The sequence below is a fragment of the Neophocaena asiaeorientalis genome, unplaced genomic scaffold, assembly GCF_003031525.2.
Source record: "Neophocaena asiaeorientalis asiaeorientalis breed wild unplaced genomic scaffold, Neophocaena_asiaeorientalis_V1.1 scaffold136, whole genome shotgun sequence".
Taxonomy (NCBI): Eukaryota; Metazoa; Chordata; class Mammalia; order Artiodactyla; family Phocoenidae; genus Neophocaena; species Neophocaena asiaeorientalis.
The window spans coordinates 6,825,287-6,846,345 of NW_020185333.1; the positions used below are offsets into that span (position 1 = coordinate 6,825,287).

Sequence of the window (21,059 nt, forward strand, 5' to 3'; positions counted from 1 at the left end):
ACTTTATGGTCACAGGTGAGATGGTACAGTTTAGGGAACACAGTTACGATTAACTTTTTTGTGACTTCGACCACTGCAGATCTTATCACAACATATTCTTAGAACTTGCCTCTGCCAGTTGAAAGAGTGCAGACTTCCCACAGCGTTTTACAGGTTCAGCACCGCCCAACTGTGAAGTGTTCGAAGAAATCTATATTGAAAACAATTCACATAAGGAATATTAATTGTGATATCAGAATTTTCACTCCCCATTCACACACATTCAGGAACTTTCCTTAGTTTAATGAGAACGTCATTGCTCCCAAGTACCAAATAACTTTAAATGTGTTATGCTTGGGATTATAATTTTGAAACCAATTTTAGTAAATAGCCTCAAAAATAATAACAAAAAAACAGGAGTGGCTTGGGTGGCTGTCGGATGACAAGAGTATTATTATCTTGAGAATTCGAGGCCCTAAATTTAACTCTACAACCTTAAAACAAATTATGCATTTCCATTTCCATATAAATACCAACTCAGCAACTTGCCACATAGAAAAGAGATTTAATGTCATTTTATATTTACTAAAAAGTAATTAGTTAATTTTTTGTTGAAATATATTTGGAATCACTGTGAAAAGACAGCCAACAAGACAGTCAACAAATTTTGTTTTGAGAATCCAATATAAATGTGCTAGGCAATATGACAAGAGCTGGTGAAGCTAAAAGTTTTACATAAAACACTGGCACTGGCTCTGAGAGTATGCTCTAAAGTACACAAAGATTGACAGTCAAGACCACAAATCTCAAGAAGCCATACAGTTAAGACCAAAGTTGTAGCACGTCGACATACACACAACATGACATTGTGACTGCATCCTCTTCTGCAAATTTGGTGCAACAGCAGCCAGGCACTAATAACAATGAACAGCACTGTCCTTTCTCGTTTTTATATGAAAACTTAATTTTCAATTTCTAGCTTAACTCCATAAAGAATGGAGAAGGGCATATATTCTTTTTTTTTTTTTTGGCGGTACGCGGGCCTCTCACTGTTGTGGCCTCTCCCGTTATGGAGCACAGGCTCCGGACGCGCAGGCTCAGCGGCCATGGCTCACGGGCCCAGCTGCTCCGCGGCATGTGGGATCTTCCCGGACCGGGGCATGAACCCGTGTCCCCTGCATCAGCAGGCGGACTCTCAACCACTGCGCCACCAGGGAAGCCCAGGGCATACATTCTTAAAGATCTTTACAAAGTATTCTTCTCCTAGAGAAGTTCTATCATCATTAGAGCAGCTAGCTATGGACTAAGCTTTTAATATTCTTCGTGATTCTGAATTCTTTCTCAGTTTAAGACAGAGGTATTTCTCAGTTCAGTTTAGGAGACAAACCTACCTTGTGTCTATATCCTTACAGGTGACCCCAAGACCCCTAGGGAATTCTATGGAGCTGTCAGCCCCAGAAGAGACTGGGGACTTACTGCTAGAGAAAATTCTCCCTAGAACACCTGCTGAATAAGAGCCAATATTTAATAAGCTACCTGGGCCACTCAGAAGGGACTAGTTTAAGAAAGTTTTAAGGAATTTTTCTTCCTGGGTACTATCATTTTTCAAAGAGTCCTTTCCTATTTATCCCAATCACTTACTTTTTCTTTAGAAGATCAACTTAGGGGCTGAATCTTTTTGAAGATTTTCCTCTAGCTGAATTTCCTCAGATATATGCCATTTCTTTTTCTTAGACAAGGTGAATTCAATTACTAACCTTATCACTAGACTAAGAGAAACAAACACATTTAATATAATCACTGACTCTAGTGACTTGGGGGAAAGAAGTACTGAACATCAATGCCAGTCCCATGAACCAAGGTTGTATAATAGAAAGGACATGGCTTTTGTGTCAGACAAACATGCCTTCATTACTTCTTGCTGTGTGGACTTAAGCAAATAATTAAGACCTCATCTTCACCTTCAAAATAGAAACAATACCTGCCCCATATTAATTACTTCTGTGGAGATTAGATGTTATGTGAGTGAAGAGTTCGGCACAGTGCTCAGCCCACATTATGCTCTCAATAAACAGTACGATTATTAGTAATAAGGACTTACCACTGTTAACACTAATAAATAAACTCTTTTAGGACACTTCCAAAAATTAGTTACAGACTAAAATTAGAACAGAATTAAAAATTGCAATGTCAGAGGAGAATTATTAAATTTAATAATCTATAAAATACTAAATTTGTCACATAATCATACGATACCCTCAAGAGAACAACAAGCTGGGTGATGCTCCCCTACACAGCCTGACACTGTTTTCTAGCTCTTCCACTGGCTCCCTCTGCTGTCGCTTTTGCTGCTGTAGGTTTATGTTCCCGACGCTGTGTGTGTGTGTGTGTGTGTGTGTGTGTGTGTGTGTGTGGGTGTGTGTGTGTGCGTGTGCGCGCGCCACGAAGCCTGTCAAATGCCTGCACGGCACACCCAGAGGCTCAGCGTCGAACTTCTGACCGCTCGGATGTATTACCTGCCAGCTGAGTTAATGCACAGCTGTTAGAGTCGAGGCTTGAGAATGGTTCCTTGCCTTGCAAAAGAAACCATCACCTAATGTTTAGTAAGAACTATTTTCCTCATCACTTACGGGAGGATTTTTACCTATTTGTAGGTACAGGGCAGTATTTTAAATGCTCAAGGTTGCTGGAAGCCTTATTTTCAAAGGATGTTGGGGGAGAGTCAACATATTTTAGCAGTCCAACGTTTCTAGAATCACCTAACAATAAAATTTTCATAGAACAACTTAGCGGTAAGATATAGTTTCTAAAAATGTCTTTTGGCTTCTTAATTGGGGGCAGGGGGTTGAATACATGTTAATGTCTGCAGCACTGGGCATAGCTGACCTTTCTTTTGAGAGTCTCCTCTGGATTTCCAATACTGCAGAGTCCTTGTTTTCCTCCTACCTCTCAGGCCACTCCTTGCTGTTCTTTGTTGGCTCTCCTTTCTATAGAGAGCACTTAAATGTTTTCCCTCAGGGTTTTGTCTTAGGGCCCCCACTCTTTTTCTTTACACATTTTCTCTCAGTAATCTCATGTTATCTCTCAGTAATCTCTGATGGCTTCTAATATAAGCATAGCTTGTGTAATGCCAATTTGTCATATCATTGTTCATTTCCCTGTTTGTTTTTTTTTCTATTTAAGAGACATACACATCCTTTCAAGTAAGAATAATGTAGCTAATACATGTTTTTCAATGACAGGTCAGCTAGTGGTGGAAAGTGTGTGTTATGCTACCCTCCTGGGTAGGGGGCAGTAGTAGGCCATACTGTACAGTATGTTCGTGGCTATGCTTTTTATTTTCCTCAAGTTGGATGGTGCTTGCTAATCTGTTAACTCCACTGTAGTCTCTCCTCTGCCTATTATGGAATGTTCTGATAAACAGGGTGGGTGTTAAAAGTATGTGATGTTCAGCAAAAGCGCCAAGAAAAATTATCACCCTGGGTGTTAAAACTGTTCATTTTATAGCTGACTGAGGTAGGGGCGCACACTAAGGAAAGAGGTGGTAAAGATCAAAAGCAAATTAGCTGGGAGGCTTTTGCAATTATGAGGGGTATCATAAACACTGTAGCCTGGGAGGAAATGACTAACAATTGTTGAGTGAATAAATGAATCAGAGAACAAATGAACAATATGAGATGATCGGTCTTCCTTACCTTAAAAGAAATATTAACACTTCCAACAAACCATGTAAGACTTTCACACTGATGAGCTGCAGTGTGAGTATATGGAGTCTGTGTTGAATGTAATATTCCGTAACATACTGGGCATTCCATCATGAAAATGAATGCTTTAAATGTGCACCTATTGCTTATATCCAATTGTGACGATACCTTGGTGAGATTACGGTTGTATTTATATTGGCAAAGTAAAAGCCTTCTAAGGAAAGTTTTAATGTTCAAATCTATTTGTCTAAATTGTCCAGATTAGCTCCCTGTCTTCAAAGTAAATATGCAATTTTTCAATGCAAAGATGTATTCTAGGTGTAAGAGTCAGCCACACAGCAGAGAAGAGGATATGTGGACCAGGCAAGGCTTCCAGACTTGTTAAATAACGGAAGACAACAGCTCCCTTCTGGCATTACATTTGGTCATTAGTCTTCAGTAAACGAGATCTAAACAGTGACAGATGTGTCACTCTACCTGTAAACAACAAAAAATACAGACAGGAAACTCACTTTGACCAACTTAATGGATCAGAGCCTGGAAACAGAGTGATGGCTCTTCAGAAGGGCCAAGTTGAATCTAGATGAATTATGAGCATCAATACAGAATGGGAGACAGGCTGAAATGGGAGGAAAACAGGCTCTGCACTCTATATTTCTTTCTAGATCTTGTAAAGCAGATGTATCTTTCTCCCTTTAAACATAAACATTTATGAGGAACCTACAAACAAAATGTCCTTTATTCAATTTCATGGTTCCACGCAGGTTACTTCAATGGGTTTTAAAACTATCAGATTTGGTTAAGAAGGAAAGATATCCTTCTCAGCTTGCGACACGGAGACCTTATCACCTTATCTTTTAAGACATAAAAGAAAAAATATTTTCAACTTAAAGAAATGCCCAGGGCTTACTGTTTTTTTAAAAACTGCGTTTCTAGGATAATTGTATTACACGATAAATGACCAATAGCTAATGTCTTCCTAGAGTTATGAACACTTGTAAATGAAATTAACGCGAATGGTCTCTAAGAATTTTGCAAGCCTGATCTTAAAGTGATATTACAAAGCTAAATATTTTTAAAGAGTAAATTGTTTCCTAAATTATACAAACACCTACTTTTCTCTAAGTGCACATAATAGGACTGAGAATCCCTCTGAAAAGGGATGAGGGGTATAAAGTGGCCCATTGGGTAAATTTCTATTATCTGCCCATTCCTTCCTCACTGAACCCTTTCCCTGTAAGTTCCAAGAGATACCAGAAAGTGCCTTACCAATGCTGATTTAATAACCTGTGGTAAAAATTGCAAACCACAGAGCAGTGATCTCAAACTGCGGTTCCCTAATAGGAAACTTGTTGAAAGTGCAAATTCTCAGGCCCCACTGCAGACTTAATAAGAAACTTTGGGGGTGGGGTTCAGCAATCTGTGTTTGAAGAAGCCTTTGAGGTGACTCTGGTGTATTTTAAAGTTTGAGAATCTCTGCTATAGACTAATTAGAACAAGAATTTCAAGAGTCTTTGTGTTTTCTCAAAGGTGATGGGTGTTTTATGAAATAATTATAAGAGTTTTAGGGATACAATCACAGTAATTATAGGCTATTCTATTTCTACTGCAATAGATATGCTCATAGCAGATTGTAGGAGATAATTTTATTAGTTCATCTAGTTAGCTATTGTTTAGATTTGAATAAACCAGCCCAGTACTGGGCTGACAATATGGTCAGATCATAACATGAAAGAGATTGAAACTTCTTTTGAGTCAGCTGGGCAAAGTGACTGGAGAGCACAAATATCCTTAGAGAACCATATACTATACTTTTCTTGTATAATCACATATAACATTTACAAATAAACAACTAAGTATGTAATAATTTAATTTGCTTAGGAATTGTAAGGGCTCTTAATTGTCAACCTATGCAAAATATAACTAGGAAAAATAATATACGGAGTTGAGAAGGGGAACTGTATTTGATTCTAGGGCAGAACATTTTATTTTGGTTTCTCCATCATGCATGTCTTCCTCTGTTAATGATGTCAGAAACAACTCATAGTAAGTTTTCAAATTAATTTTTTTAAAGCTTCCTCAAATCTTCTAAGTGCACAGTCAAAAACCCTCAGAAGACAAGTGCCATTGAGGAGAGGAGTAACATCTGGAAATGTCTCCCTGCACAACTCCTAAGTAAGAAGAGGTTCTTCCCCAGAAAAAAACTTTCTTTTGGAGGAGTGAGTGTACTGAGCAGTAAGAACAAATTAATTTTAGAGACGTATGGGATCTTACTCTCCAGAATCACAGGACAGTGGCTGTTTACACTATCAAACTGGTACCTCAGAGCTGCCCAGGGCTTTAAGGCACCTAATAAATCTGATGGTGATCTCACTTAAACAAGAACCACACTCTAAGTGGCAATACCTGTTAGAAATGCATCAGCTGAGGTATGTCATACAAACATTTTTAATTAAATTGAAAACTCTCGGTAAATAGTGCATATGTAAATATCAGATGTGTCAAAGACGAGCCACTACGTTCTGATATTCATGCTACAGAGTGTAGAATTTAATCAAAAGGAATATATGGCAAATAAATTCTGTTTTGAAGGAGCTGTTTCTAAAAGGTTGGATGGGACTGCTCAGGTACCAACATTAAAAATAAATTTACAGTCATCACGTCAAAATTCTTTTTTACCTTTGAAAAAATTATTAGTATCAAGTAAAAGGATGTCAATGACTAGAGGAAAGCAAGGAAATATTAAACAAAACTATTCCCCAGACAATGAAAAGAAAAGCCTGTTTATCATAATGAAAAATTATGATAAAATCTTAATTTATTCAGATTCATCAAGCAAATTGTTCTTCGTGAAATGATACCATTATATGTTATTTTTGTTACCAGTTTTATAGAATAGCCCTCAACGAGTAAAGCAAATACTGTGGCAGAGAAGCCTAACAGATAAACAGGCCAGAGGGTTGGATCAAGTCATGGTGGTTGACACAAGTGTCCAAAGAGGAAGCAGCAATTTTTTTTTTTTTAATGTAAGCGCTAAAAGTAATTTTTTCTCATTTTCGAAGTAAGATGCTGGGTTTTCTCTTGCCAAAAGGATATCATTTTACATTTCATTTATGCAGCACTCTTTATGCAAATGAATCAAAGTGATTCAATACATCAATATTAAACAGAACAGTCTTGCTTGTCATTTTCTCTCAACCCTATAAAAAATTGCTTAGTTTATTATGTGCATTTTTGTGGTACGCGGGCCTCTCACTGTTGTGGCCTCTCCCGTTGCAGAGCACAGGCTCCGGACGCACAGGCTCAGCGGCCATGGCTCATGGGCCTAGCTGCTCCGTGGCATGTGGGATCTTCCCGGACCGGGGCATGAACCCGTGTCCCCTGCATCGGCAGGCAGACTCTCAACCACTGCACCACAAGGGAAGCCCCTATTATATGCATTTTTGGTTGAAATTAATAAAAAGGAAAATGGGGAAAGACCTAAAGCAGATGGCATCTTATTTTTACAAAAGGGATATATTTTATTATTTGTCATATAGTGCTCATTAGAAATGAGCATATGGTTGAGGCCAGGGCTTTTGTGGCAAAATCAAGCATTATCAGATTTGCCTCTCATCATACCAACCAAGAATATACTCTCTAGTGTGTACTCTCTCTCTCTGGCTGACAATCCGAAGAAATCTAAGATCCTGCATGAGCTGACCTGACCTGAGCCCAGGGTTAAACACTAATAAAAATACTGGCTGAAGCTACATCACACCCAAAGCTAAGCACTGATGATCTAACAGGTCCTATTCACCCCTGCATTCACTGTGTGAGTTATTCATCAACTACAGCATCTAATTTCACTATTGGAAAAATTTAATAAATTGTAATGCTATGGCCTTCACGTTGATAATTTTCCTAAGCTTTTAAAATAAGTTAAAAACAAGGCAAATTGAAATAAATGAATTACTGGAAAGTGTGTATTCTGCATGAACTCTTTAATGAATGCTTGTAAAATGGGTATAAATTCTGGAGCTGATCTGTGATTAGAGCAAAGGCAGCAAAAAGCAATAAGCAGCCTCCCATGTGTATTATGTTAGTAATGGCAAGAGGCATGCCTAAAGTTCTCTATATGTTATAAAATTCCATTCCAATACTTCCTGAGCTCAATAAGTTTTCTGAACCCAATGTGTATATAAATATATATATATATATATTTTAAAAGAAGGCCATACCTCTGCAAACTGAAACTATAAGACACTGATGAAAAAAATCAAAGATGACACAAACAGATGGAGAGATATACCATGTTCTTGGATTGGAAGAATCAATATTGTGAAAATGACTATACTACCCAAAGCCATCTACAGATTCAATGTAATCCCTATCAAATTACCAATGGCATTTTTCACAGAACTAGAACAAAAAAATCTCAAAATTTGTATGGAGACACCAAAGACCCCAGATAGCCAAAGCAGTCTTGAGGGGAAAAAAGGAGCTGGAGGAATCAGACTCCCTGACTTCAGACTATACTACAAAGCTACAGTAATCAAGACAACATGGTACTGGCACAAAAACAGAAATATAGATCAATGGAACAGGAGAGAAAGCCCAGAAATACACCCACGCACTATGGTCAACTAATCTATGACAAAGGAGGCAAGGATATACAATGGAGAAAAGACAGTCTCTTCAATAAGTGGTGCTGGGAAAACTGGACAGCTACATGTAAAAGAATGAAATTAGAACACTCCCTAACACCATACACAAAAATAAACTCAAAATGGATTAAAGACCTAAATGTAGGACTGGGCACTATAAAACTCTTAGAGGAAAACATAGGAAGAGCACTCTTTGACATAAATCACAGCAAGATCTTTTTGGACCCACCTCCAAGAGTAATGAAAATAAAAAGAAAAATAAACAAATGGGACATAATGAAACTTAAAAGCTTTTGCATAGCAAAGAAAACCATAAATGAGACAAAAAGACAACCCTCAGAATGGGAGAAAATATTTGCAAATGAAAAAACTGACAAGGGATTAATCTCCAAAATATACAAACAGCTCATGAAGCTCAATATCAAAAAAACAAACAACCCAGTCAAAAATGGGTGTAATACCTAAATAGACATTTCTCCATAGAAGACATACAGATGGCCAAGAAGCACATGAAAAGCTGCTCAACATCATTAATTATTAGTGAAATGCAAATCAAAACTACAATGAAGTATCACCGCACACCAGTTAAAATGGGCATCATCAGAAAATCTACAAACAACAAATGCTGGAGAGGGTGTGGAGAAAAGGGAGCCCTCTTGCACTGTTGGTGGGAATGTAAATTGATACAGCCACTATAGAGAATAGTATGGAGGTTCCTTAAAAAACTAAAAATAGAAGTACCATATGATCCAGCAATCCCACTACTGGGCATATACCCAGAGAAAACCATAATTCAAAAAGACACATGCACCCCAATGTTCACTGCAGCACTATCTACAATAGCCAGGTCATGGAAGCAACCTAAATGCCCATCGACAGACGAATGGATAAAGAAGATGTGGTACATATATACAATGGAATATTACTCAGCCATAAAAAGGAATGAAATTGGGTCATTTGTTGAGATGTGGATGGATCTAGAGACTGTCATACAGAGTAAAGTAAGTCAGAAAGAGAAAAACAAATATCATATATTAATGCATATATGTGGAACCTAGAAAAATGGTACAGATGAACCAGTTTGCGGGGCAGAAGTTGAGACACAGATGTAGAAAACAAACGTATGGACACCAAGGGGGGAAAGCGGCGGGGCAGCGTGGGTGGTGGTGTGATGAATTGGAAGATTGGGATTGACATGTATACACTGATGTGGATGAAACTGATGACTAATAAGAACCTGCTGTATAAAAAATAAATAAAATAAAATTCAAAAAAAAAAGGCAAAACAACAACAAAAAAGGCCATACCTCTGCAAACTGAAACAAGGCTGATGCTTGACATTGTTTTGAAGGAACATCAGGGTGGGAGGTACCTGAAGATATCTGAAAGGAAACAAATAATTTTTAAAGCACAAGGACATTTTACTATAACAGACTCATAGATTCTGCCAAATATTTCCACTGTACACACAGATAAAGATTAAGACATGAGTCATCACCCTCAATCCCTTTTAGAAAAACAGTATCAATGATAAATGAAGACAAAGGCCATGTTTCTAAAAACACATGTGGAAAGAACAAAAAAGACTGAGTTTGGCTCATTTGCCTTGTCTCTTGAAAGGGTGTCAGATATGTATCAAATAGCAGTTGAGGACACCTGTAGAGATAAATTTCCTTATTTCAGTGAATTTTCTAAAATATTATTAAAAGTTGAAAGCTGCAAGTAAATCTCTCTCCTCCCTACAGCACTCCCCTCAAGCTGTTCTCTGCTTTGAGACAGCTGTGAAACAGGGTTGGAGAAGCAAACCATGTGGGTCAGAGTATCTGGGACTGAATCTTAGTTCTACTACTCACTAGCTACATGACCTTGGGCAGCTCAGCTAATCTCTCTTGAGATTTATTTTTCCCAACTGTAAACTGATGCTGGTGATGATAATCCTCATTTTACAGGATTATGGTAAGGAGAAAATAAGCCATAGAATACACTGCCTGGCATGGCACCAAAACTCAATAAATTGTTTATTGAATATGAACAGCATTTCTTTATTTTATAACACCATGCATCCTCCCATCCAACACACACACACACACACACACACACACACACACACACACACACACACACACACACATGCCCCTCAGGTGTCTGACAGTGGATAGAGGATTGTGTCACACCATCCTTGCTTCAGCTAGGAGAACTTTTGTTTCTATTTGGTGATTATGGTAGCCTCATTAAAAGTTTGCTCTGAGGGCCACATGGAAATAGTTTTTAGGATGTTTTGAGAGCAAGGTCAGTTATTAATTTTGGTTTCAAAGTGAACAAAGTTTCTATACAACTACAAACTAGGGTGAAAATGAGTCACAAGAGCAGAAAGCGTGAGCATTGTAAATTCAGCCCATTTCCAGTTCCACAAAAGTCTTTTTCTTCAATTAACTGTGCTCACCGACTCCATCAAAGGGAACTTACTAAGCAATACATGCAGCTTGATCATGACTCCTCAATCCCAGCAATCATTTTTTCATATTAATTAAATTAAGTTGTTTAGAAAAACAATGGAGCCAGTTGGTGATACAATAATCAAAGTCAATTTTAGGGATAAGAAAAAATTAGAAGACAGCCTGATGGAATTATTGACTCTATTCACTGCTGAAGGCATTAGGAAAATTTTAATTCCACCATATCTTTCGCATCAGACAAATAAGGATTTTTAGAACAAATATCAGTAAAAAGAAAAAAGATCTCCCAGATCCTATTTAACAAACTAGACATATACAAATTGTTGTAAATGGCTAAGATCTAACCAAGTACTTTGAAAATATTTCAGGGTAAAGATGTAGAACTCTTCTTGGTCAAACCATGAAACCTATCATTTCAAAAGACCTCCATGTGCAAGCTGTGACAGACTGCAGATATGAATCCACAAGGATGTTCCTGAAATCCTGGGAATTATAAACTGTAGGTCTTACTTCCAACATGACTTTTGACTCCTACAAACCCTCTATAAAAGTTAAAGAAAATAAATAGTTTGTGTAAGGGGAAATGCCTGACCTACAAGATATTTCTTTTCTTTTCTTTTTTTTTTTTTTGCGGTACGCAGACCTCTCAATGTTGTGGCCTCTCCCGTTGCAGAGCACAGGCTCCGGACGCACAGGCTCAGCGGCCACGGCTCACGGGCCCAGCTGCTCCGCAGCACGTGGGATCTTCCCGGACCGGGGCATGAACCCATGTCCCCTGCATCGTCAGGCAGACTCTCAACTACTGCACCACCAGGGAAGCCCATACAATACATTTCTTCAAGGATTAAATTAGATAGTGAACAAAACAGAACCAGTAGTATAAACAATCTAGATTTTTGAAAAGCATTTCACAAGTCTTTAAACAAAAGGATGTTTCTCCAAATTAATATCGGGATAAAGGAGATGTTGACATGAATAGGGAGCTCCTGAAGAAATATTAGGTTAGGGTCAGGGATCTCTTTGGAATCTGGTTTGCTGTAGTAACGAAAAACATGCACATGTGTCAACACACCCAAAATTTCATGTGAAATTTGAAAGATTTCACTACATCTTTCACCAGGAATCACTGGTTAAGTATCTCTGCTTTCAAAGTTGAGACTAACATTATTTAATATGTCTAAAACTACTGTTTAAAAGGGAGTGCAGATTGAATCTGCTATTACATTGAATTCTTGAGGAAACAATATAAAAAACAATTGGAATTCATGGCACATCTCACAGAGAGCAGAAAGGAAAGTGATAGATAAGGAGTATTATGTGAGCAAATATATATTAAAACATTCTGGTGATATCAGCAGGACATTTAGGCATGTAATAAACAATGTCATAAAAGGAATGACCTAATATGCCAGTGTGAAAAGTAATTCTGCCAATGAAATGTTGAGAACCACCAGGAAAGGACACTAGAGGAGAAAAAATTCTGAAACTAAAAATATGCTCTCCTTTGTACAAAACTGTACCACAAGGGGCAAACATTATGAAGGATGACAGTGTGAAAGAAGGTCTAGTGAAAGACAATTAGAATGATCAAGGGAAGACCATGTGGTTTAAAGTTTAGAAAAAAGTAATCAATGATGGCTCCATATTGAGTTCTAGGGTAAATGCAGATATTTTGGGAAGCAGTCTTAACCTTTAGACTTGATGTCAAGGATAATGTGCTTTTCTACATCATCTCTGAATATGTCAGAGACATACTGAGCCAAACAGGTTTGACACAAGACATAAGATTTTGAAAACTGCCAACTGCATGCTAAAGTTTCAATTAAGAGAAGTTTACTTAAAATAAATACAAAGGAATGCACAGCCAATAACCATGAGTCAATTCTGTCTTCTGATTTAATACCTGACAAATCAATATCTGATAAATGACTAAGTTCTAAAAATAGTTCAATTATATTCTTAACTTCCCTATCCATGAATAAAAATTAGTGATGAGGTTTCAGTGCAATAATATTTAGTATGAGTTAATAACAAGCTTCTATAAACATATTTATTCCTTAATTAAGAGACTCTAAAGTTCCAGAATTTGATACTATTTTCCGTTTTATGATTACTTGAGCTAAGAACGCAGGGTTCTTCTTTGCTTTAAGTTACTTTCATCAGCCCAAATTTAAGCTCACTTTACAATTTCATTAAGTATAAATTGTAATATATTACCTCGGCAAACTGAAATAATGGTGACTTCTGACGCAATTCAGAGGATTCTGAAACATCAGGCCTGCAGGTGCCAGAGGATATCTGAAACAAAGAAAGGTGGTATGAGGCATCATAAGAATAGCTTCTGGAAGACAACAGAAGACAAATGTCACGTAAAACATTCCTATTTGCGGAAGGAATGGTTTTGACTCCCCAAATTTGAGGCAGTACTGTGACAAAAAGGTAGTTATATTCTGCAAAGTCTTACACAAGGTTTTATCAAGTTTTATATGTTCATTCAACTTCTAAATAATGCCATAAATTGTAGGAGATAGACAGGACAATGCATTTCAGAAAAATTACTATTAACCAAAGAGAAATGTCTACAATGATGCCTATTTGATCTCTTGGCTTTCTGCAACCAAATCCAAAGAATATCTATTTCTTCCATGTTCTGTGTTTCCCCACTATTTCATATAACATGACCACATGAAAATGCAAATGAGTTTCGATTATAAACCTTTTGGGAAAACAAAACTAAGGTCCAATTTTTGTTTTCCAGGGCTTTCATGTATTTATATACAAGCCCCAATCTTAGAAAAGTTAGTACTATTTTCCTAAGAGAAATTTCCTTTATAATATATTCTTGTATATTATTTACAACACTGGGTAAACATTTAGCGCTCTACCATCTTTACCTGTGATTTTCATTATTAACAACAGTTACAGAAACACCACTAATTTTTTAAAAAATTCTTGCTGTTTATCAAGTACTATTCTCAGGATACATAATTCCTCTTTATCTCAATGTTAAAAATTGACCCATTTCTGCATTTGGGTGAAATAATAACTTAGGTGGTAGCCTATAATTCAAAAGTCACAGGAGTCATAGAATGTTAGAGAGGAAGGATTTCAGCATCCCTCTGATCTAACCCTTTTTACAGATAAAGGAACGTAGGACCAGACAGGTAAATGACATCTCTACTCCCCAACATTCAATAATCCCCTTATTCTTTATTATTATAGCACTTAGCACTGACCACCACAAGCATAAATATCTGTTTATGGTCCATCTTCTCCCAGGGATTTTGTATAATGCAGAATCCTCAACATTGCCTGGGCACAATGTAGATACTCAAGTATTTGTTGAATTAACTAAATCAAAATTGACAACATGTCTTCTAAACACCGAAACAGTGTGTCCCCTCTCTCTCCTTTCCTGAATGACAAGGTTAGAGAGTCTTAGGGAACAAGTTATCTTTCACTTTAGAGGAAAAATAAAAGTTAAAAATACTTTTTAATAACATGTTTCTGACAACAAAATAATCCAAGATCTCTATTGAAAATCTGAAAAAAAAAAACAGAAGAAGAATCATCTCCCAAAGATAAGCACTGGTAATATTCCATGTATATTCTTCCAGTTGTGTGTATAGATAATGTTTTCAACAGAAATGGGACGATGTATTACAGTTACAAAATGTTCGTTTTTAACAATACATTGATTTTGCTGTTATTAAACCTTTTCCAATGTAATTTTAATAGCTGCATGTGATTAAATTAGATGGTTGAATCTATGGAAGAAGCTGGCAGTCACCCAGGTTATGTTCCTAAAACTGGAGTTTCTCACTGAACTTCTTCAGTAGACATGGAAGATGTGTTTCTCTAACAACGTCATAGGCCACTGGGCAGGAATAAGCATTTAAAATTTTAATTGTCACCTTTGGATTTGAAAGGGTAATGGCCAACTTCTTCCAGTGATAAGCTCCATAGAAAAGGTGCAGAAGCTTTAGTTAATTTGCCACCTGTGGTTTGGCTGCAAAAGCTTGATTCCCTCCCTGTCACTCGACTATTTGAAAACTAGTGTGCCAAAAAGTCCAGAAGTTTTTATTTGCTTTCTAAAACTTTGAAGCCAAGGAGACACAAAATGTACTAAAAAAGGCCAGCAAATCCTGAAATTACTAGCCACCAAAAATTCCTTCATTGGAAGGAATACTTGAATGAACTGTATCTTTATAATTTTTAAACAATGAAAAAAAATCAATACTGTCCTGGTTTATAAAGAAATCCTGTGTGCTTAACCCCTAGATATCTTGGTAAATAATCAAAATTTTGCTTAAAATTGAGCCTAGGGAATTTCCTGGCGGTCCAGTGGTTAAGAATTTGGTGCTTTCACTGCCGTGGCCCAGGTTCAATCCCTGGTCGGGGAACTAAGATCCCACAAATTGCGTGGCCAAAAATTAAAATAAAATAAAATAGATGGGCTTCCCTGGTGGCACAGTGTTTGTGAGTCCGCCTGCTGATGCAGGGGACGCGGGTTCGTGCCCCGGTCCGGGAAGATCCCACATGCCGCGGAGCGGCTGGGCCCATGAACCATGGCCGCTGGACCTGCGCGTCCGGAGCCTGCGCGTCCGCAACGGGAGAGGCCACAACAGTGAGAGGCCCGCATACGGCAAAAAAAAATAAATAAATAAAATAAAATAAAATAGAGCCTAGGACTAAATAAAAATTATAAAGTGACTTTATAAAACTTTAATAATGTAGGTTGTACACATGACAGAAAGCTATGGAGATATTTAGAATTAAGTATATTATCATATAGGGTAACTACCCTATATAAAGCCTATATAATATATAACACATATTTTTATTTCTAATCCCATGATGCAGATGCATGAGAGTTATCATTTATGAGATTAGTTAACCTATGGCTCAATTAGAGTTCATATTAACTGTAAGAAGAAAAGTCAACTTTCTTTTAACTGCCATTATAGATAATATGGTCATGACTATGCATCTAGTCATAAAGGTTTAAAGTTAAATGAGACCCTCTGCAATCATTATGATGGACGGTCTTAAATAAAACTTTCTATTTGTATGGAGAATTCAAATGTAAGTACTTATCAAGACATCTATAATCCTACACGTTATGTCAATTGTACTATGCAATCAGAGAAGTCTATGCGTGCGTGTTTGTGCTCCCCACACACCTGATGCACAATAGATGCACGATGAATACTGGTTGACTGACTTGATTCTCTGTGTTTATGAATATGAGGAATCTCAAGGACCTGGCCAGGAATCACACAACAAAGGCTGTCTAATGGTTAAAACAGCAATTACAGTCACTGAGGCTATGCATTTTACTGTAGTGGATAACGTCTCCTTTTAAAATCTAGTTACTCTTACTTTAAAGCACTGTGCATTTAGCCTTTATTTTCAGTGTAGTATAATGGAAACAGCACAAAATTAGAAGCCAGAAGAGTTGGCTTACTACTAAGCTGTGTGGTTACCTGACTTTCTAGGCCACAGAATGAACAGAAGCAGCAAATCAGAAGGGGCCAAGAGTGGGGATAAGAAAAAGGAAGAGGGGCTTCCCTGGTGGCACAGTGGTTGGGAATCCACCTGCCACTGCAGGGGATGCGGGTTCGAGCTCTGGTCTGGGAGGATCCCACATGCCACAGAGCAACTAGGCCCATGAGCCCACGTGCCGAAACTACTGAAGCCTGCCCGCCTAGAGCCCATGCTCTGCGACTGCAACGAGAGAAGACACCGCAGTGAAAAGTCCGCACACCGCAACGAAGAATAGCCCCCCATGACCACCACTAGAGAAAGCCCGCGTGCAGCAACAAAGACCCAACGCAGCCAAAAATAAATAAAATAAATAAATTTTTTTAAAAAAGAGCATTGAAAAAGAAACAATGCCACCAGCAAGACACAGAGTGAAAAGACTGTAGGCACAAATTAAAAAAAAAAATTTTATTGAAGCATAGTTGATTTACAACACAAATGTTCTATAAAGCATTGTAGTCTATTTAAAACAAATAACCAGGGCTTCCCTGGTGGCGCAGTGGTTGAGAGTCCGCCTGCCGATGCAGGGGACACGGGTTCGTGCCACGGTCTGGGAAGATCTCACATGCCGCGGAGCAGCTGGGCCCGATAAGGATGTACTGTACAACATGGGGAATATAGCCAGTATTTTGTAAAAACTGTAAATGGAAAGTAACCTTCCAAAATTGTATTAAAATTTTTAAAAATCTCGGTTATTTAGTAAAGTGGATTATCACAAAAGCTAAAAAATAAATTAAAAAAAATAATAAAATAGAGCAAGTAGTCCTAAAATTTTTCCTAAATGTAATAATTAATATTTCTAACTGTGGTTCTAAGTTGTCAAGATGAGAATAATTATAAAATATATCCCTTATTAAAAGGCAGAAATGCATGTGATACATGCTAGACATATTTCCATCTAAAATCTCAAAATGTAAAAATGGTTGAATGACATGGAAAATGTACTGAGGTAGAATTCATTCTTGAGTGTTTGATAAATGAGGCATCCAGTGCAAGTGTATATATTTGTGCATACATGTAAATGTCTGGCAAAGAAATCTGGCATTACATCCACATGGAAGGAAAAGGTTATTTCCCACAAAGGACTCCTGTTTAATGTTATTAGAGGATCCTAGACCTTGTCACCTTGCAATATCACCTTGCTGTTTGTATTTACAGTATCATAAATTACTTATTAGGTGGGGTATGCTTTTTATGGAGAAACATCATTCTTCAACAACCATTCTTCAGCTAAAGCCAGCTTACTTTCTAAACATAACAAAATATAGAGATCGAAGATATCTGTTCATCAATTAAGAGGAAAGAAAAAATACCAAATAAGTAGAGATTCAATAAAGGGAGGAAAAAACCCAAGAAGCTCTTTTTAGAAATAGTCTCTGAAATAATCCATAAAGCCACTAGGTGTTGCTACACGCCCAATAAAGAAAACTGCTAAAGGGATTTTAAAAGCAGTTTTGTTAACAACATACGTTTTCAACTTCCCTTAAATCCAATCTTCCCTTTAAATTAGCTATAATTCTCAATAACCAAGGAAGGGGAATGATTAGTATAATTAAGGATTATGACGAGGTAATACTTTTTCCCCACAGGCAAAATGCACATCATGATAATGAGAGACATAGAAACATGATCCAGCCCCTTGATATAAAACAAGATCAAGCCACTCAGATGCACTGTTTGGAAAGCTAGGTTTTATTAAGAGCCCATTCCTACTTCGCAAGGCACAAGACCACAGACACAGTGCTGGATCGTGATGGACACATAGTCAACAAAAGGGATGAAGTACACTGGTTGTTATCTAAACTCCACATCCCTGCTCTTGCTAATTTAAACATTTACTGATTACTCACTCCTTCAACAAACATTCAATAAACACCCATTACATACCAGCCACAAAGACTGCTGTTCCCTTTCAAGAAGCTTACATCCCACTTGTGTGCATTATATGCTGGGGAATAAAATGAGACTAAGGGGATGTGTCTGGCCGTTAAGTTGCTTGCATTTCAATGCAGGAGACAGCTACACATTAAGAACGGACATGCCTCTTGGTGGAATATTACAAGGTCTGTGGGAGGACAGAGAAGCAGCCTTCATTCTTTCTGGGGACAGATGGAAGAAGTAAGGTAAGTAGCATCTGAGATCTCCCTAGAAGGAACACCAGAATTGTGGAAATGATGTGGTCACAGCAGGAGGAAAAGCATGGAGGAAGTGCCCTGTGTGTGTGAGAAGCAGTGACTTTCCCTGTGTGACTGAAGCCTGAGATGCCCGGGAGTGCAGTGGGAGATGAATCAGACTGAGAGGGAACTGAATGCTAGGTTAAGAAGTCTGAAAATTAGGCTGGAGGCAATGGGGAGTCAGCCAAGGTTTTCAGAGGAGCGGCATGATGAGAGATGTGTAGTTAAATAATTCTGTCAGTGGAGTGCAGGATGACCTTGGCTGGGGAGTGACTGGAGGCAAGAGACCAAATAGGTTAAGGAAATAAACCAGCTGAGATGCGGGGCCCCAATTAAATCAGAGATGGCATTTGCCAGGGCTCAGTAATTGCCTGGAAAGGTGTCAGGGTGGAGGGAGAGGGGTCAGTCAGTGCCAGTGTTCCTAAGGTAAGTTAAACCCTTTCACCGAAAGAGTGAATAGGAGAGAAGGAAGACTGTTTAGGCAGTGGTGGAAGGCGGAGTTGTTTTCTTCTGGAGGAGAGGGGTTGGGCGTAGAGGATTCCATTTCAGAGTTCAAGGACAAAGATCCCGTGTGACTCCAAGGCCCAGTGATCTGATTCTCACCCTCATTCAGCCTGGCCCAGGCTTTCCTACAATCGGCAGCTTCTGCCAGGTATCCTTCTATAACGGAGGACCTGAGTGATCACTTAATTTGCATTTAATATGAGATGTTAAATGAAGCTCTGAAATGGACTCGAGCTTTTAAACACAGGTGAATTCAATGTAAGTATATTACATACAAGTTAGTCCTTCAAAACCTACTTAAGGACTAAAATGAAGCCACTCTTAATTAAACCTAAATGAGGTAAAGGAGCACCTGAGGACTAAAGCAGCGCACCTGACTGGCAGACACTAGGACTGGGCTGCAGTTGAGAGACAGCGGGGCCACCCTGAGGAGCGCAACCCAACAGCACCGCATAGAGTTGTGAGCGCCTCAAAATTAGAATGTAAGTCAAGTCATTTGGCTGAGAGGAAGGATAAGTCCCTGGTTTTTCTCAGGGCACCAGGGCTACCAGAGTCAAGTTTCCTATCATTCTAAGCCGTGTGGCAGAGCACTAGGATGGAAGTCCAGGACAGACTCCAGGTCACCTCTACAAACTGCTACAGTAGTTGAGACAAACCATAGCATCTTCCTGCCTCAGTTTCCTCATTTGATGAAACAGGTAACAACGCTACTGACGTCTTCACAGGACACTGTGAGAACAGAATGCAGTCGTGTATACAAACATGCTCTCAACGACAACGCAGCAGCAACAGTACCACCCTTCTCGTTTACCTTCTTGTTCTCTATTCTCCTCTTTCTCTTCCCGCTCACTTGTTGCCCACCTTCCCCACTACCCCTTCCCACCACCTCTGGGAGACCGAAGAGCTCATGTGAGTTCACCACTGTCTTGAGCAACATGGCCTAGGAACTCAACGAGGACGGATGTTTGTCAATCTGGTTGGGTAGAAGGACTTGATTCTCTGGGCTTTGAGCCCCACTGCAGAGAGACGGAAGAGGCTGGGCTGGATGGGCAGTTCCAGCCAAAGTGGGCAGTGAGCAGTGACATGAAAAGGAGAGGTTTCTAACCGGAGTTGAGAAAGCTCAAAGAGCCTATTTAATGTAAAATTTAAGTATAGTATTTCCTCACAAAATATGTTTAAAAGCTATAAAACTGTGAGAAGGGAAATTAACAGCTTCAGTGAGGAGGGGGCAGGAGTTGGGGATAGGGTTGGAATTCAGTAGATTTAGGCATCCTGGAGTAGTCAAACATAGTAGCCTAAGAGAGGCACATGTCAAACTAGCTCAAATGTACCAACAGGCAGTAAAATAATTTTCCCCACTTCACTGATATCAGATATTATAAGAAAGGGGAAAACTTTCAATTTTATCAAAAATCTGTATTTGTTTTAAATTTAAAACTCACAGTGTTTTAAATATAGACATATTCATTAACAAGCATTGGTATTATCACCTTTTCTCTATCTTAGATTTCACCCACCTCATTACTTAATGGAAAATATACAGGTTTAAATCCTAGTATAATGACTTTCTTGCTCTATGACCTTAGACAGGCTATTTAACCTCTCTAGCCTAGTTTCCTCATTTACGAAATGCGGAATAATAAACCAACCTCTTAAGGCTCATGGAAGGATGAAATGAGATAATCAGTGTAAGTGCTTAGTGCAGTACTTGGTCCCCAGAAAGCACTCATGAAATGGCTGCGTAAGGGTGCAGACACCACTGCATAAGTGGCCCAAGTTGAGGTCAGGTGGGTGGGGACTGAATCACAAAGGTCCCTGTAGGCTATATGAAGACTGAAGCTAGTCCCCCGGGTTCAAATCCTAATTCTGTCACTTCATGGCTACACAATCTTGAACAGATTATTTGCTCAATGTGAATACGCTGCTAGTAAAACATACCATAGCCTGTAGGAGTAATAGCCTGACATAATATAAGCTTTCAAGTTAAGTATGAAATACCAAGAATAAATTATGGTAATAATACTAGGTACCTACAAGAATGCTTTTCAGGAG

At 38.4% G+C, this 21,059-nt stretch overlaps 1 protein-coding gene across 6 annotated transcripts in view; it reads right to left on the reverse strand.

Annotated features, from left to right (window-relative positions):
• BBX (BBX high mobility group box domain containing) overlaps positions 1-21,059 on the reverse strand; it is a 282,225-nt gene that overhangs the window by 52,315 nt on the left and 208,851 nt on the right. For all 6 annotated transcript variants that reach the window (XM_024735310.1, XM_024735315.1, XM_024735312.1 and 3 more), the window contains 3 exons: positions 13,003-13,083; positions 9,637-9,711; positions 110-190 (listed from right to left, as the gene is read on the reverse strand). In XM_024735310.1, coding sequence (XP_024591078.1) covers positions 110-190; positions 9,637-9,711; positions 13,003-13,083 — 237 coding nt within the window. The remainder of the gene's footprint in view (positions 1-109; positions 191-9,636; positions 9,712-13,002; positions 13,084-21,059) is intronic.